At 38.1% G+C, this 19480-nt stretch overlaps 1 protein-coding gene across 1 annotated transcript in view; it reads right to left on the minus strand.

Annotated features, from left to right (window-relative positions):
- Positions 1–19480, minus strand: part of LOC309565516 (mucin-5B-like) — a gene marked incomplete at its 5' end in the record, with an annotated part of 64383 nt that overhangs the window by 12788 nt on the left and 32115 nt on the right. Inside the window, 19 exons of the mRNA XM_082270485.1 lie at positions 341–439; positions 524–652; positions 971–1069; positions 1154–1282; positions 2928–2968; positions 3407–3511; positions 3610–3787; positions 4533–4564; positions 4736–4836; positions 5334–5403; positions 5738–5916; positions 6535–6733; positions 6858–7041; positions 8841–9091; positions 11383–11557; positions 14341–14594; positions 14756–16899; positions 18205–18458; positions 19023–19325. Of these exons, the coding sequence (XP_082126611.1) occupies positions 341–439; positions 524–652; positions 971–1069; positions 1154–1282; positions 2928–2968; positions 3407–3511; positions 3610–3787; positions 4533–4564; positions 4736–4836; positions 5334–5403; positions 5738–5916; positions 6535–6733; positions 6858–7041; positions 8841–9091; positions 11383–11557; positions 14341–14594; positions 14756–16899; positions 18205–18458; positions 19023–19325 (4926 nt within the window). The remainder of the gene's footprint in view (positions 1–340; positions 440–523; positions 653–970; positions 1070–1153; positions 1283–2927; positions 2969–3406; positions 3512–3609; positions 3788–4532; positions 4565–4735; positions 4837–5333; positions 5404–5737; positions 5917–6534; positions 6734–6857; positions 7042–8840; positions 9092–11382; positions 11558–14340; positions 14595–14755; positions 16900–18204; positions 18459–19022; positions 19326–19480) is intronic.

A 19480-nucleotide genomic window follows, 5' to 3' on the forward strand; every position in this document is an offset into this window, starting at 1 on the left:
AATATTGGTATCAGGGAAAACTGACCCCGATGGGTCCCATCCTGTTACTCAGTAAGACAAAGAGCATTTCATTGATCTGCCTTCAATAGGCTAAATTTTATCTGGTACCTACAGGTCACTTACTATATTCCTATTATGCAATATACTGCCTAAGCAAATCAGCTGCATTCTATGAAATTGTTTATACTATTAGCCAAGTCTTAATTTCATTTTTTAACAGTTTCTTATTATTTGCATTAATGTCTCGTGTTGGGAATGAAGTAGCACTGCAAAAGCAACAGAATCTAAATGAGAATGCATACTGTATATCACTAAACATCATTGCTTCATCAAGCTGTACCTGCAGAACCTGTGAAGTACCATCCTTCATTTTCATTACGCAAGCCACCTGTGTACATTTGCCACAGCATTCCCCTTCAGCCTTCTCATATTTGTAGCCCTGGGAATAACAAAACGTTGTTTAATATTTGAACCACCAACATTTTTTTTTAAATATTTTATTTTTGCAAAATGGTATGCTTACCAGTAGACAATCTTTTTCACTGGGGACAGCGCATTCCTTGCTTGTGATGTGAATGTCAAAATGGTCTCCATTCTGGACACACTGATGGTAAGTACAGTTGTCAGCAGAGGTGGTCCAGATCTCACCAGGCTAGAAAACAAAATGAAAATATTCTTAAAGCAATCAATATAATTCAGTTGATTAGTCTACTTGCTGTTTTTTTTTTTTTTGTTATTAACAAGCAAATAAGTACTAAATACCCTATGCCAAAAACGCACACACACACACAGCTTTGATTCACATGTATGTGGAGTTTTATCTCATATGGTATTTTAGCATGTCCATTATACACAATTCTAAATGACAAGCAAACCAAACTCAAATTAAAGTAAGGGCCAAACATAGAAGGATAACACAGTAGGGGCTTGTTCTTCACCAGCTAATACCATAGAAAAGAAAGGTATTTACCGGAATAGTCATAATTTCATCATTTTTCATCTTCATTGTACATTCAACCTGTACACAGTGACCACAACATTGACCCTGTACATCCATGTACTGCCAGCCCTAAAACAAAGAATAAACAGCAGTTAGAGACACTATAAGAATTTTATACTCTTAAAATTGTTGTTGCTCAGACTGAGGTCTAACCTTCTCACATTCCTTCTTGCAAGAAATGGGTGTGCAATTCACCATATACAGTAAGGTTTCGGCATCTTTGTCATGTGAGCATACACAGTCATGACATGAATCTGTGGCTTGAGGGATTTTATGTCCAGGCTATGAAAGGAAAAAGAAAGGGGGGTAAATTCCATATAATGCTATCATTTATTTGATAAAATAAATATTTATGATTGTGGTACATCACCCCTATTTGTATTATGTAAATATGTAAGACATCATGTATTATAGTGTCCCAAAGAGGACTTACAGTACGTGTTTCAGAATGATATAAATAAATCACACTCAAAGCTCTTAGTAACCAGTTATTAACCTTAATTAGACTTAGTCAGTAATAATGCTTAAACTTTTTCTATATTTGTTTATGGGGGTTCATTCATTTTTTTTTTTTTAGTGTTAAATAAATTTGCAAAACGGAAAATATATAAATGAATCACACTCAAAGCTCTTAGTAAGTTATTAACCTTAATTAGCCTTAATCAATTCCATCCTTGCATTTTTCCCTATATGTTCTTGTTCTGCAATTTTTTTTTTTTTTTAAGTAATAATGTTTAACTTTTTTCTATATTTGTTTATGGGGGTTCATTCATTTTTTTAGTGTTAAATAAATATGCAAAACTGAAAAAAAAATTAACATTTAATTCATTGGTAAATAATTTTGCCACGCATTGTACAAAATAAGGGACACATTATAAAATATCATGTGCACGTTTATATCTACAGCAACACTAGTTGTTTTAAAATTAACAGTAAAACTATGAAAAAAGTATTGTCTTGCATTGTGACATATTTTTGTCAATAGATCGAATAGAGAATATTTTTTAAGAGAGTATTGTCAAAATCCACTTTGTACAAGCAGTAAATAAAAACTTTGACCTCTCTGGTTGCTTGCACTTTGAAGTAATTTAGTCTCGAATATAACAACAAATAAGCTGTCCATAGACCGTTCAAACCTTGGCTGGTTCAGCGGGGACTGGCCGAGATTCGATTTGATTCGAAACGTGTACGGGCAGGCTGAATGTACCCAAGTTGATTGGTTGATCAACTTGGGTGCAACCAGCCTGTAGGATTTTACATGCGATTATTGCTAGCAGCTATTATAGCCACTAGCATTAATCACTGTGTTCTCCTGGCGGGCATGGTTTTCTCCAGTCTCCCCACCGGGTGAAAACAATATCTCCCTGGGAGAGATTAAGTTAGTGTTGATGGGGGTATTGAGCGATTTTCTTTGTTGCAACAATGTCTCTGGCTGGCTTCACAATAAAGTTAGTTTCAGTCCATTTCTAACAACTCAGAAACATTTGTAAACATTGATCCAGTCCATAAGGCTACTATAGGTATGAGGACTGAACTGGTTAAAGCAGATACCAGATTGTCTTGCACATCGCTACAATACATATTTAGGGAGTATCTAAAAGCAAAATGATTTTAATGGAGTGGGAAAGGATTAGAACCTCTGTCATGTTTTTATCTCTCTCTGTCTCCTCACCAGGGGGATTCACCTTCCCTCTCTGTCCCGGTGACCAAAGTTGTGACTGAAAATAATGGGAGTGGAAATATTTTCACAGCCACACCTGTTCTGGTGCTAAATATCTAAACCTATGCTATCCAAAACCTCAAAAAATAGTTTTCCTCTATTACAGTATATACATTATTTTGCCATCTAAGTCATATCATTGTAACACATTTTGGGCTTTTATTCCTTCAGTAAAATGTAATGTTTTGCAGTTTAGAAGTTTCTTACCTCATAAATGTCATCATGATAAACACAGACTCGCATTGGAACTGTGGAAAAATATGAGAATATTTTAGGATAGTCTTATTGTGATGATACCATCAAATTTGTTTTCTACAAAGCTATTGTTCATGCTGAGTAATTACTAATTATGCACTGAAATTAAGTAAGTAAAAATTCACTTTCCAAAGTGGTTACTAAAAAATGTACAGCATTATAATATGCAATGTTTCTGCTTGTGATGGTCAAATAAGTGCAATTTGCAAAATTGCAAGCAGGTAAAAATGTATCTTCCCTTCTACAAGGTGATGTGCACTGAGAAATTCCGTCTGAAATAATCAAAAGTGCTACTAAATTAAATCCATTGTAGGTCAGCACAAAGTTTATTGCTAAAAATCCCCTATAGAAACAAATGTGATGTTTCAAACAGTACCAACAGCTTTTATAAGTATGGAGTCTAAGTGGAGAAATCTTAATTAGGTACGTACTGCAGTCGTATTTTGGACAGCAGTCACCCTCCAGAAGTACAGGCATAGCTTCAAATCCAAGTGGACACATTTTTTCCTTGTTCAGACAGTAGGTACTGTTACATTCTATGGGCAGACAGATCAAATGTTAGTATTCCTACAGCAGTAGATGGGATAATCAGTGATTAGATTGTATAAAATATACAGACAAGATGTTAACTTACGGCATTCATTCAGCATGCAGCATGGTTCTTCTGGGTTTGGCCGAGTCACAGGGATGAAGCCTTCCTTTTCGCAGGTGATGGGTGTTAGTTTGGGGCAAGACAATGGCTCACACTGAACAGTGAGGGAATTGGCTTCACAGACACACTTCTTGCAGCCACTGGTCCAGGTCTCTGCAGGCTGCGAATATAAAAAAAAGATAAACTACATGTTGGTAAAAAAAGGCTAGAATTTAATGTACAAACACAGCCTCAAATTTCTTGTTTGACAAAACTCTTTACTATTTACGCAGTGAGTGTGGACATTTTTTTCACGTCTATGTAAACTTACCCTGTACTTGTATAATACTAATATTTCTGTGGTAACTATATAACTATAGAGTATGTTTATCCACTGGTATTATTATAGCAGGGGATAAAGGAAATAAATGGCTTTTTAATTGGGCCCAATACATATAATTATACATCTGGTATCAAAAGGAACAGGAGGCATGTGAAGGAAGAATTTACAACACAGTATGGAGAATGTGATGTATTAAAAGTGTTTTAAATGTAAAACTTTTTTTGCATTAGCTTCCAACTGTTATTTTAAAAACGTTTGTTAATCATTGCAGTCTATCAGCTTCCAACTGTCATTTTAACATTTTTTGTTAATCATTGTAGTCTATCAGCTTCCAACTGTCATTGTCAAGCTTTTTGTTGCTCATTGCAATCTATTAGCTTACATTTTCAAGAATGAGAATATTTCCTGCACAGGAGAAGTGAACATGCAAACAAGGGATTATGTTCATTTAAAATGTTTGTAAAGTGAAAATCCTATTTTTTTAGGGAAGGACTAATACTCATAATATAAAAAAAAAGTATAAATTAAAATATGTAAAATGTAACTAGTATTTTTAATGTTTGAATGTTTAAGTCCAACTCACAGCTTTGGGCATTCCATCAGGACCAACACAAGCTGCAAGAAAGAAATAAGAAAACTTTTTTTAATGACATTATTGAAATCTAAAAATGAACTAAGAATTTAAAAAAAATATATATGAATTACAGTATATTTGTACTTTTTATAGTCCTTTCAGTTGCTTACTAGTTTATATACTAGATTATATACTGTATTTTGCATACTTACCACAACTCTTGACGCAAGTATCAGAGTAGGAATTGAAAAGGGTTGTTCCAGCTGGACAGAAGCAGCCTTCAGTTGTGCCAGTAGCAACATTTTCCATTTGTCTGTAAAAAGAAAAATGTAGTAATGGCATTGAACTGTGGTGGATCACAATTTGGAACTAATTATTGTGACACTTGCCTATACCGATATAGACCTCAAAATAAATCAGTTTAAAATGTCTTTAAAATAGTCAAATTGATCAAATTTAGAATAATGCAGGATGGATCTAGAGACTTTTTTTTACTATAGATAGGAAAAATGTAAGCAGAACAAGTCCCAACACAAAATTAGATTGAGTACTCTTCCTTATACAATGCCTTCTATGGTTTAGTATTAATGCTTCAATATTGACAGGAAAGATAGCTTATTGCAATAGCTTTCCCAATCCCTGTGATCCTTATATTCTGTTTTGGTACAGTCATTGAATACTCCAACTAATTCAGGAGGTGTGGTTTAAGAGAAGGAGAAAACATAAACCAATGAACAGTAAGAAAGATGTGTTGCAAAAAAAAAAAAAAAAAAAAAAGAAGAATGCTTTATGTTTGTTAACATTTCTTACTTGTTTTCACAGGTCTTAACATGCACTGGTCCACAAGGATTATACACTTTTCCAGCTGGACAGTTGTATGCTATATTTTTAAAAAAAGAAAAAATAGAAAAATTAGATTACACCACAGATAGATAGATAGATAGATAGATAGATAGATAGATAGATAGATAGATAGATAGATAGATAGATAGATAGATAGATAGATAGATAGATAGATAGATAGATAGATAGATAGATAGATAGATAGATAGATAGATAGATAGATAGATAGATAGATAGATAGATAGATAGATAGATAGATAGATAGATAGATAGATAGATAGATAGATAGATAGATAGATTTTTTTTCTCTGTTATATGAATCAATGATCCTTACATGGACATTTTAAAATAGAGTCAGTTATAGAACTTACGGCAATGGCCTCCAGTTTTTCCTCTCCAGTCTACACAGACTCCATTGGCACTGCATATGGAAGCATAAATCTCCAAACTGGAACACTGAACTGAATCGTTGCTAATCCGGCAGGCATCAAAGACGCAACCTTCATGGTAAGGCTTGGGTGGTAGAATCTTGTGGCACTCAGCAAAGATACTTGAAAGAGAGGAGTTGAATTAAAGTGAACCTGTCATGCAACCACAGTATAAAACAAAAGCATACATTATAACCACTCTATAAAAAAAGGGAATCTGCCTTGCATCATTTGTGTAAAAACAATAACGTGTTATAATCACTCAACAATTACACCCAACCAGAGTGAAAGAAATGCGTCAGTCAGACGGGCCAGAGGGAGAAGACTAAGTTGAAGCTGAAATTCTACTCATCTTTCTATGGTTGACTTTGCCAGTGTATGGCCTGAGTCTGTTTGGTTTATGCAGGCTGGTGTGATGATGCACTCCCATGGGGCTGATCCATAGTAACCTAGGCTCAGAGGAAGTGAGTTGAGTGATGCTGGTGATCATTCAACCCACAAGACTAGCCCCATTTAATGGTCAAAAGAATTTAACCAGGGAAAACTCTAGATTTAAGGTGAGTATTGCAAATAAAGTAGATTTATTTTTTTAACCTATCCTGGGCACTTTACTAAAAATTATTTTATTATTTTTTTAAAAAATGAAGTTTTGCTTTAATCTTCTGGAACATGCTTGTAAGGTGAATAAAAAGAAACTATTATGGAATTTGCTTTATTTATATAACTATAATCTAACTTACTCGCTTAAGATGACATCACATAGTTTTGAAGGTTTACAAGTTGGTGGGGGAGTTGGATGAGTTGGTGTTAGGGGAGGTGGTTTACTGCAGCCAGGTGTTGTGGTATTAACCCTCCAGTGCGGAGCCATGGCAGAACAATCTTTTACAATCTTGCCATCTGGCATTCGACAGTCTTCAGTGCTGTTGTTGGAGCAAGTGCCTTTGTGGGGAAAAAGCATCAAAATATTTCACTCAACGATAAAAACGATAAAAATACAATGTAAAACTTTACAGAAAGCCATAACCCTAATAGTTAATGAAAATGTTAACAGGCATTTACATACCACATTGTCCCTCTGTGTTGTAAGCAAATTTACTAAATGGCAGGTTAATGACAAAGATCATTCCGCTGAATGAGATGAAGGCACCTAGTTCTGGAATTTCCACATTCATATTGATACCAGCAGAAGTGATGGTAATGCCATCTTTGGTAAAACCTGGAGAGATCCAGTTATTGTTGAACCTAATCTGTAGAGTGGATAGAACAGGATACAGTCAGTCCCAAAGTATCCCCATAGGAAGTAAGCACTTATTTACTCTGGAATTCAGTGCAAGATCTATAGTTGTGTCCAGACCAAGACCTTTCTCTTAGCTTGAAACCCTGATCTTTGAATGTTCTTAAAGTAATTGTAAAGTCTAATTTAAAAAAAGAAAAACAAATAACAAACATTTTATACTTACCTGCTCTGTGCAGTGGGTTTTGCACAAAGTTGTCTGGATCCTCCTCTTCTCAGGTCCCTATTTGGTGCTCCTGGTCCCACCCTCCTGTTAAGTGCCCCCACAGCAAGCTGAGTCACCCCAAGCCGAGTCACAGCTCCCTGTGTCCATTCAGACACGGAGTCATGACCCGGCCTTGCCCCCTCTGTCTCCTGATTGGCTGACCGACTTTAATTGACTGTCTTAGCCAATGAGGAGGGGTGTCCCGGGCAACTGAGACACTCCTGAAACATCGCTGGATAAAGATGGGTTCAGGTAAGTATTAGGGGGTGAGGGGGGCTGCTGCACACAGAAGGTTTTTGCTCTTAATGCATAGAATGCATTAAGAGCAAAAACCTTATGCCTTTACAATCCCTTTAAGCAGTAGCAAATTTGGCTAATTTCACACATTGAATACCATAAACAAGGTCAACCCAGTCAGTATTAACATGGCCCTATTTCCAGCTCCAATACTTCCTGAATGACCCCTGCACTAGATCAAACTATGTTCTATCACCCACCCCTGAATCCCTATGCTTCTCCCACACATTAATGTCCCATCAAACATCGATCTACTTGCACTTGTCCCTAACACTCTCTCCAAAGGAATTCACAGTGGAAAAGTAGGAATTTATTAATATCTTATATCTCCAGGGTTCTATTAATGTTGACATTCAAGAGATGAATTACAAGTTCAGAACCAGCTGGTACCCGAACCTTGTAGTTTTATGCCACGTCTCAACTGACCTGCCTGACACCTGCTTGAAATGGAACAGTAGCATAGGCCTATATATCTTATGGCACTGCCCTGATCCAACCATTTTATTCTACAGCCAATTGCCTATTGTCTGACATTGCTCTCCCTTTTTAACATGCTTCATACCTGCTCCATCACACTAACAAGAACATGAAACAGTACAGGAATTCCCTGGTATTTCACCTGCTGAAAGATGCACAATTTTATTGCCACAACATTGGAGATCCCCACATGCTCCTACAATTCAGGAATGGCTTCCCTGAATTGACTCAGAGGCCACTTTAGATTAACAAATTCTCGTTAGTTAGGACAACATGTCACACTTTTTACTTACTTGGACCCATTGACACCTTTTCAAACACTAAAACATTCTGCCACCCAGTGCACCCATACTCAGATTCTCCAAACAGCCAAAGTTTAACCAAGGTCAAATTAGATTTGGCTCGCATTGTCTGAGAATGGGCAGCAGGATCTCTACCCTCATCTGTAACACTCTCTGCATACAATAGTAAGGAAGAATTTTAGCCCTTTCCTTCTTGAAAATCTAACCTGTCACCCCATGCCCAGAATTTTTCCTCCCACCTAGGACCCCCAGGCAAAGTTTACAAAGGCAACCTTTATTACCTAGAAATCCTTTAAGTAACATCAGTTTCTGTTGCAAGCTGACAACGATAAACAACTACCTCGCAACTGACATTAATTAATGGAAGTGTATGCATTATTTTGGAGAATAAGGATGATGTTTGGTATCATTCCAAGTCCAACTAGACAACAATGCAATGGACTCGTATGAAAAAAAATATGCATCTCTTACCCTATTTCTCATCCTTCCTTCATATACCATACGTGTTAAAACAATCTCATTGGCTTTATAGTAGATCAAGATAGACTGTGGGCAGGATAAGCCATCGTCGGCATCACAGAAATAGTTGTCAACAAGGATCCGGAAATTGTCATACTTGGGAGTGATCTGCTGAACAAGGACATATGTGCAGTTGTCCAGGAAAGTGTAGTAGGTTCCATCAAAGGTTATGTAATGTGGATCACCCCATCCACTGCAGACACCTGTAAGAAGGCAAGCAATTTGTCTGCATTATTATGCACTTGCACCATGTAAAACAAAGGATTTCAAAGTGTATGTATAGCTAGAACTTTATTTTTTAATTTATTGTTTAGTTTGGATGGAATTTTAGTGTTGACTATATTTAGTACATCTTTGCAATACATGCAAACCTAATTGTGATCTATCTCTTTAAACATGCTGCTAGTAAAGGAAAATTGTTGATGTGCCTGAAATATACCGGGGAAATAATAAAGGAAATCATAGACACCGAAAGCACAACACCGAAAGTGTCTGTGCTTGTACTTGAATCATGCCCTGTCGCAGACAGATACATGAATCTGTCCATGTCTGCACTGAAGAAGCAGCGTCACACTGCAGACACATGGCTGAGGAGTTTTATATTTGGATGGACAGAGCCTGATGGGAAACTGAGAAACTAGTTCCCCATCAGGTTTACTTTATTTTTAAATGACAGTGCAAAGCAGTGGGAAAAACCCATAGCCGCTAATTAGTCCAATAGCCATTTTTGAATTGGCTTACTGTCACGTGCTGTCAATCAAAAGTAAAGCGGACCTGATAAGGGACCAGTCTTTCAGCTTCAGCTTCCCATCAGACCCTGTCCTTCCAAAGACAAGCCATTTGCCCACCTTTGGGTGATGACATCATCTATTTCCCCATCTACATTTAGTTTTTGGCTAAGAAATTACAGCTGAATGGAGATGGGGATTCAGCACACATACATGACAGCAACCCAACACATCCTGTACACCAGTTCAGAGTTTGTTTAATTACTGCCAGATTTATCTGAGAACTGGTGGTAATTTTATTAAGAATTTGTTGCTGCAACTTTAGGGACAAGTCCCTAAAGTTGCGGTAGGAGAAACTACCTGAATTTGCTGGATGTACTGGAAATGTTACAAACATTGGTGCAAATGTTTGCCTGAATTAGGCATAGGCAGTTCTCAAGGGGACTACCACTGTAAATTCGTCCTTAGATATGTTTTGAGTTCCCCTAATAATGTGCTCCTACCTTCCTCTTTGTCATGAAAATACAGTATATTTCCTGCTTTGATTTACTAAACATGCGGTGTCAGCCCTGCCTACTTAATTTCTGATGGATTACAAAAAAACAGAGAGCTTTCCTCATCTCCCTCCACCTTCCTTATCTCTATAATCCCTCCTTGTACGTAGAAAGTTTTGAAAGTTATCATCTCACAAGGTTTCTGGAAAAATCAACACTTATTTGCACCTATAAAACAGATATTACAAAATACTTTCAATGGTATATTTGACAGGCCAGAAGGGAGCAAATAAAAGAAGTTCATTGTTAGGGTTTACACACACTTCAACCTTCTCTATCTGTCCTGGATACCATTGCCACTGAGACAGTAAGTTATAGAAAATCCACATATTAAAATTGTTATCAGTACGAAAGGAAAGGGTAAATCATCCTAGGGGGACACATGTTTCATTAACAACTATGAGGGGAACCCCCTCACTTTGTGGATAATTCCTCTCACTTCTTGTTGTTGGGGATTCTCCAGGAGAGAAAGTGAAAGAATTTTAAGTTTACAGAGGAACTAAACCCTCCTACCCTTTACAGCCAATGGAACTGTCATCTTAGCCTTAGCTTGATCTGCAGTTACCATGGTGCTGCACATGTAACACCAACAATTTAGGAGCTTAACAGTTTGACTAGGAACAAAAGCAAGTATGACAGTTATTATTGTCATGCCTTGAATGTACATGTAAATTGGTTGGTTTAGTTACGCTTTAAGCTATTCTAAAAAAAATAAAAAAAAATTAAAAAAAGGTTTTACCTACACATAGCTTTTAAAATGTAAAATCCAAAATCCAAAAACTCCTCCCACACCTTTTCTAACACCTATGCTACTCTGGTCCAGTTCAGTGGCCCTGTATCAGCCAGCTCCAGATAAAGAGGAAAGGGGAGAACGCTTGGACAATGTTTGGAATTCTTGAGCAGTAACATCCCCCATAGGCTTACTATAAGCCCTAAGTTGTTGGCACTACCTTCTCTCCCCTGCAGACGCTGCTAGCTGATACAGGCATGACCAGACTAGAGCAGCCTGAAAATAGGTAAGTATACAGATCTTTCTTACACTGGATAGTTAGTATAGGTGTTTTTTGGGGGGTGGGAGGAGGACTGTGCAGTTTGGGATTGGTTATCCATCCCAGAACTGGACTTTGAGTTATAATTAAGATCACAAACAGAAATTACTATTATATTATAAATGCTTGTTTGGCAAGGAGGTTCTTCTTTTATTAAACTTACATTGGCATTCGTAGTGGTAACAGCAACCATCTGCACTCTTTTTCTTAATTGGTGGGAAGCCATTAGTACAAGTTATCTCTTTGACTTCAGGGCAGGTCACCGGCTTGTGAGTAGTGATGTTGTTTCCATGGCATGTGACCTCTTCACAATGGTCATTTGTCCATGTCTCATTGGTCTATAGAATGGGAATATTTATTTATTTACATTTTATAATGTTACAGCACAAACGCATACAGTGGCATATAGAAAGTTTTTATGGATTCTTTTGATGGCTATTCCTTTTTTAGTTTTAAAGAGACATTGTCACCTTGCTCATGCAAAGAAAAGAGTAGAGTTCACTCATAGGCCCCTTTATATTTACCTTACCTTTGCCTGATTGCACCTCCTTACTCCTCAATAGAGGATGAGAATACCCAATATATCCATGTATAGGGGAATATGTGACCAGCTGTCCTGTGAGAGTATAGGTGCCCAACAGACAATCACTAGGCCTGAACACTGTCACATGACTGGGAAAGTGACAATACCAATGTGGGTCAGTAAGGAGGGGGGGGGGGGTGGTTGGCAGGAGGCTTTTCACACGTTCTGTCACTTTGACCTGCATGGGCAGTGTAACTTTGGGATGGATATTCTAAAGACAAAAAGACTGTACACTCTGCAAATAAAGTTGCTCCAGAACGTAGTAATGAGAGATGAAGCTTCACTTTGCAAAAAATACCCAATCACATGCGAGAAAAAAACAAAAACAAATTTTGCCTACACATGTTTGGATGATTGAAGTCAGCAGAGCCTCCTTTCAATTACTAAGCTCTGGAGCAAGTGCTCTTGCTGAGTGCAACTATGCTTGCAAAGTGCACTGTCTATTTGCCTTTAGTAAATCCACCTTAGTGTCTCCTTAAACATACAGCTTTATTAAGTATATATGAACTTTCTATATACATCATGTTGTAGATGTAATAGCAGCAGATTGGGTGTACATAAACTGAAGGGAGGATCAATACAACCAAACCAAACATCTGACTCATGGAATCTTAGATGAGCATGTATCTATCCTGCAATTTTCATAAATCTTGGGTATAAAAATGTAGAAATGTTACATATAAACACATTTACATTTAATTTATATTTAAAATGTACGTAAAGGCAATTTTTCTCTTATTATTTCTGGATAGTGGGGAAGAACTAGGCACTCTGTCAAGTTGTTATTGCTGCCTGGGCCTCCACTGGAGAGATATTCCTCTTTATTTGACAGAAAGAAATAAGAAATCCAAAATCGTAAAGTTATCACCAGAGAAAAAAATAGGATAAATAATCCAATAGAAACAAGCATTCTAGCAACAACTGTCTGCCCTCATTTTAATTTTAATTTCCTGTTGCATCTTCAGGACAGGCAGTGAGGGGAAATCTCCCCAGTGGGATATAGACAGCAAAAAAATAAAAAATAAAACATGTTAGGGTTTTAATTTTTGTATACACTACCCAAAACTAAAAAAATGCTTTGGCTGTACCTAATATGGTAATGATATAAACAATGTCTTTACAAAGTATTAAATATAATATATATTTTCACACTATAATTCTACCAACACACTAGGAAAAAACAAACGCTAACATTTGCCAGACAACCCTGCTTTAGATAGAATGTGACAGGCCCATGTTTGATACACAAACCACACAACACACATACCTCATGTGCAAAACTGCAATTGTGTGCACAACCCTTTATAGTACTGCAACAGAAAATTGAAAAAAATGGCAAGCTCTCCAAAAATCCAATGGAACAATTCAATAAATGCATAGTGACCAGATAAAAAAAATGTTTTGGGAATACTAAGCTCCCGTTAATTGAGGTAACATTTTACCTTAAGAGATTATGCGCGTTAACTTTTGAAAGGGTTCACTTTTGAGACACTCATCGTGATCTACTAAAGGAATTGAGCATATTTTTACTTTGCAAAGTGAATTTTCCCTTTTTTAGGGGAAAATTGCACTTAGCTTAGTGAATGAGGGAAACATAAGTGAACGTTTCCTTTACAAAGTGAAGATTCACTTTTCCAAAATGAATATGCTTAATATACCGTATTTATCCGCGTATAACACGCACAAGCGTATAACACGCACCTTCACTTTAAGAGGGAAGTTTCAGGAAAAAAACATTTTAAATATTTAAAAATAACAGTATACTGCCCCTTTCATTAAACAGCCCCCCTATACATTTCACAGTTCCCCCCAATGCACAGTTCATACCCCCTTTTATTTTAAAGCCCCCTTTACATTGCACAGCCCCCCTGCACTCACAGGAAACCCCCAGTCTCCTGGGACAGTCCTGCAAGCGTTCTCTAAAGTAAAAAAAAATCACTACCAGACCCTTTTCATAGATGTATCCTTTGTGTCACTGTTATTGTAAGCCGATGCCTTTAAATACCTCATTAGCTCCGTTCGTACATGGCCGGTCATGTGACTGCTTTCCTCTGACGTGTAATGGACTGTCATGTGATCGCTCTCCTCCACCAATCTGAAATTACACTCAGAGGAGGAGGAGGGGCGGGAAGGGGAGAGCAGCCAGCACGAACAAAGCTATCAAGGTATTTAGAGGCAGCATTCTTCAATGACATAATGTCGGAACGATCTATAAAAAAGGGCATGATTTTTTCTTAACTGCAGAGTACGCTGGCAGGGCTGTCCCACGGCCAGGAGAGGAGGGGCAGCCAGCCTGACACCATTCCAATGTGTGGATACCCGGGGAGGACCCCCCGATCCCCGCCCCCCCCTCCTGGAAAAAAAATATCGGCGTATAACACGCACCCACTGTTTGCACTACATTTTCAGGGGGAAAAAGTGCGTGTTATACGCCGATAAATACGGTACTTAATTTATTTTATAAATCAGGATCTTTATAATGAAAAAAACAGATATTCTTATTCTGAGGTTAGTTATAGGGAGGTTTAGTTCAGTTACCTTTCTTGGTGGACAACCTTCTACTTGTGTAGTTTGAACAACTGTGGTTGTAGTAGTTGTAGGAGTAGTTGACTTTCTACATGTTGTACGCCTTTGGGTTGTTGGTGAGGTTGTAGTTTCTGGTATAGTTGTTGTGAGAGTAGCTTGGGTTGTCGTTGTACAAGGTCCTGTAAATCTCTCAGCCTCACAAAAGTCATTGCAAAAGGCATAGAAAGAGCACCCAGCTTCATCAGTCTTGTTGTAGATAATTTCTCCTGCAGAAGGAACCCGAATATACATAAGAAAGAAAGAAAGAAAGAAAGAAAGAAAGAAAGAAAGAAAGAAAGAAAGAAAGAAAGAAAGAAAGAAAGAAAGAAAGAAAGAAAGAAAGAAAGAAAGAAAGAAAGAAAGAAAGAAAGATAAAGAAAGATCTTACCTGGTGAGTAGTATTTGTCACCTACGCGGCAGAAGCAGCGCTTGTGAGTGGTTGGTTTTGAAGTGGTTGTAGATTTTGAAGGTGTCGTGGTCTTTGGTGTTGTTTGAGTTGTTGATTTAGTTGCTTCTGTAGTTGTAGGAACTTTGGTTGTAGTAGATTCTGTAGTTGTGGTTACAGTGGTAGGAGTTGTAGATTCTGTTGTTGTTGGTTTTGTAGTAGTTACTTTGGTAGTAGTGGGAGTTGATGTTGTTGTTGTTGTTGTTGTTGGCACAGGGGTAGTGCTACAATGACTATAGTCATCACAGCATAAAACTTTTATCTGGTAGTTGTAGCACTCTTTAACTTTGCCAATTTGGTCTTTGTTATTACAAACCAAGCCAACAGTGACATCACATTTAACGATCTGCCCCACATCTTCAATGCTGATGCCAGGGAACTCCTCAGCTCTGCACTCAATACTTTGTGGGTATTTACAAATGTGTTTGCCTTTGGCTATTATATTTTCATATGTCTCCTTGTCTCCTCCATCTAAGCCAGAACTTGGAGTATTAACATCAATCCATGGTGTCCACTTGCATTGTGGCTGACACCCTGTAGGGGTAGTTATTGTTGGTTTTGGAGTAGTAGTTGTGGTTGTAGTTACAGTGGTAACAGGTGTAGTTTCTGTTGTTGTCGGAACTGGAGTAGTAGTTGGTTCTGGGGTTGTAGTTACAGTTGTAGATGTTGTTGTTGGTTTTGGAGTAGTAGTTGGTTCCGTGATTGTGGTTAGAATGGTAGTAGTTGATGGAGTCGGAGTTGATGTAGTTATTGTTGTTTTTGTTGTTGGCACAGGGGTAGTGCTACAATGACTATAATCATCACAGCACAAAACTTTTATCTGGTAGTTGTAGCACTCTTTAACTTTGCCAATTTGGTCTTTGTTGTTACAAACTAAGCCAACAGTGACATCACATTTAACGATCTGCCCCACATTTTCAATGCTGATACCAGGGAACTCCTCAGCTCTGCACTCAATATTTTGTGGCTGTTTACAAATTTGTTTACCTTTGGCTATTATATTTTCGTATGTTTCCTTGTCTCCTCCCTCTAAGCCAGAACTTGGAGTATTAACATCAATCCATGGTGTCCACTTGCATTGTGGCTGACACCCTGTAGAGGTAGTTATTGTTGACTTTGGAGTAGTAGTTGTGGTTGTAGTTACAGTGGTAATAGGTGTAGTTTCTGTTGTTGTCGGAACCGGAGTAGTAGTTGGTTCTGGGGTTGTGGATACAGTGGTAAGAGGTATAGATTCTGTTGTTGTTGGTACTGGAGTAGTAGTTGGTTCTGTGGTTGTGGTTACAGTTGTAGATGTTGTTTTTGGTTTTGGAATAGTAGTTGATTCTGTTGTTGTGGTTATAGTGGTAGTGGGTTTAGATTCTGTTGTTGGTTTTGGAGTAGTAGTTGTTTCTGTGGTTGTCGTTACAGTGGTAATAGGTGTAGATTCTGTTGTTGTTGTTATTGGAGTAGGAGTTGATTCCGTGGTTGTAGTTACAGTTGTAGATGTTGTTGTTGGTTTTGGAGTAGTAGTTGGTTCCGTGATTGTGGTTAGAATGGTAGTAGTTGATGAAGTGGGAGTTGATGTTGTTGTTGCCACAGGGGTAGTGCTACAATGACTATAATCATCACAGCACAAAACTTTTATCTGGTAGTTGTAGCACTCTTTAACTTTGCCAATTTGGTCTTTGTTGTTACAAACCAAGCCAACAGTGACATCACATTTAACAATCTGCCCCACATCTTCAATGCTGATACCAGGGAACTCCTCAGCTCTGCACTCAATATTTTGTGGCTGTTTACAAATTTGTTTACCTTTGGCTATTATATTTTCATATGTCTCTTTGTCTCCTCCATCTAAGCCAGAACTTGGAGTATTGACATCAATCCATGGTGTCCACTTGCATTGTGGCTGACACCCTGTAGCTATTGTTGGTTTTGGAGTTGTTGTCGGAACCGGAGTAGTAGTTGGTTCTGGGGTTGTAGTTACAGTTGTAGATGTTGTTGTTGGTTTTGGAGTAGTAGTTGGTTCCGTGGTTGTGGTTAGAGAGGTAGTAGTTGACGGAGTGGGAGTTGATGTCGTTGTTGTTGTTGTTGGCACAGGGGTAGTGCTACAATGACTATAATCATCACAGCACAAAACTTTTATCTGGTAGTTGTAGCACTCTTTAACTTTCCCAATTTGGTCTTTGTTGTTACAAACCAAGCCAACAGTGACATCACATTTAACAATCTGCCCCACATCTTCAATGCTGATACCAGGGAACTCCTCAGCTCTGCACTCAATATTTTGTGGCTGTTTACAAATTTGTTTACCTTTGGCTATTATATTTTCATATGTCTCTTTGTCTCCTCCATCTAAGCCAGAACTTGGAGTATTGACATCAATCCATGGTGTCCACTTGCATTGTGGCTGACACCCTGTAGCTATTGTTGGTTTTGGAGTTGTTGTCGGAACCGGAGTAGTAGTTGGTTCTGGGGTTGTAGTTACAGTTGTAGATGTTGTTGTTGGTTTTGGAGTAGTAGTTGGTTCCGTGGTTGTGGTTAGAGAGGTAGTAGTTGACGGAGTGGGAGTTGATGTCGTTGTTGTTGTTGTTGGCACAGGGGTAGTGCTACAATGACTATAATCATCACAGCACAAAACTTTTATCTGGTAGTTGTAGCACTCTTTAACTTTCCCAATTTGGTCTTTGTTATTACAAACCAAGCCCACAGTGACATCACATTTAACGATCTGCCCCACATTTTCAATGCTGATACCAGGGAACTCCTCAGCTCTGCACTCAATATTTTGTGGCTGTTTACAAATTTGTTTACCTTTGGCTATTATATTGTCATATGTCTCCTTGTCTCCTCCATCTAAGCCAGAACTTGGAGTATTGACATCAATCCATGGTGTCCACTTGCATTGTGGCTGACACCCTGTAGTTATTGTTGGTTTTGGAGTTGTTGTCGGAACTGGAGTAGTAGTTGGTTCTGGGGTTGTAATTATAGTTGTAGATGTTGTTGTTGGTTTTAGAGTAGTAGTTGGTTCCGTGGTTGTGGTTAGAGAGGTAGTAGTTGACGGAGTGAGAGTTGATGTCGTTGTTGTTGGCACAGGGGTAGTGCTACAATGACTATAATCATCACAGCACAAAACTTTTATCTGGTAGTTGTAGCACTCTTTAACGTTCCCAATTTGGTCTTTGTTATTACAAACCAAGCCAACAGTGACATCACATTTAACGATCTGCCCCACATTTTCAATGCTGATGCCAGGGAACTCCTCAGCTCTGCACTCAATATTCTGTGGGTGTTTACAAATTTGTTTGCCTTTGGCTATTATATTTTCATATGTCTCCTTGTCTCCTCCCTCTAAGCCAGAACTTGGAGTATTAACATCAATCCATGGTGTCCACTTGCATTGTGGCTGACACCCTGTAGAGGTAGTTATTGTTGACTTTGGAGTAGTAGTTGTGGTTGTAGTTACAGTGGTAATAGGTGTAGTTCCTGTTGTTGTCGGAACTGGAGTAGTAGTTGACTCTGAGGTTGTGGATACAGTGGTAAGAGGTGTAGATTCTGTTGTTGTTGGTACTGGAGTAGTAGTTGGTTCTGTGGTTGTGGTTACAGTTGTAGATGTTGTTTTTGGTTTTGGAATAGTAGTTGATTCTGTTGTTGTGGTTATAGTGGTAGTGGGTTTAGATTCTGTTGTTGATTTTGGAGTAGTAGTTGTTTCTGTGGTTGTCGTTACAGTGGTAATAGGTGTAGATTCTGTTGTTGGTATTGGAGTAGTAGTTGGAGTAGTAGTTGATTCTGTAGTTGTGGTTACAGTGATAGAAGTTGATGTAGTGGGAGTTGATGTGGTTGTTGTTGTTGCCACGGGGGTAGTGCTACAATGACTATAATCATCACAGCACAAAACTTTTATCTGGTAGTTGTAGCACTGCTTTACTGTTCCAATTTGGTCTTTGTTATTACAAACCAAGCCAACTGTAATATCACATTTAATAATCTGCCCCACATTTTCAATGCTGATACCAGGGTAATCTGCCGCTCTGCACTCAATATTTTGTGGATATTTGCAGATGTGTTTGCCTTTGGCCATTATGTTTTCAAATGTTTCCTTGTCTCCACCATCTAATCCAGAAGTTGGAGTATCAACATCAATCCAAGTGGTCCATTTACACTGTGGCTGACATGAAGTTGTTTTGTGCTGGGGAACTGATGGAGGCTTTGATGGTGTCTTGGTTATTACAGGTATAGTTGTGGTAGTTGGAATAGTTTTTTGAGTTGTAGGGGTTGTTTCTGTAGTTGTAGATGTTGTTGTCTCTGTTGTTGTGGGTGTTGTAGTGGTTTCAGTTGTTGTTGTAGTGATAACTGGAGTTGGTGTGGTTTCTGTAGTTGTAGATGTTGTTGTCTCTGTTGTTGTGGGTGGTGTAGTAGTTTCAGTTGTTGTTGTAACAATAACTGGAGTTGGTGTTGTTTCTGTGGTTGTAGATGTTGTTGTCTCTGTTGTTATGGGAGTTGTAGTTGTTTCATGAGTTGTAGATGTTGTTGTCTCTGTTGTTGTGGGTGTTGTAGTTCTTGTTGTAACAATAACTGGAGTTGTTGTTGTTTCTGTGGTTGTAGATGTTGTTGTCTCTGTTGTTGTGGGAGTTGTAGTTGTTTCATGAGTTGTAGATGTTGTTGTCTCTGTTGTTGTGGGTGTTGTAG

The sequence above is a fragment of the Pelophylax lessonae genome (genome assembly GCF_965119305.1).
Source record: "Pelophylax lessonae genome assembly, chromosome: 10".
Taxonomy (NCBI): Eukaryota; Metazoa; Chordata; class Amphibia; order Anura; family Ranidae; genus Pelophylax; species Pelophylax lessonae.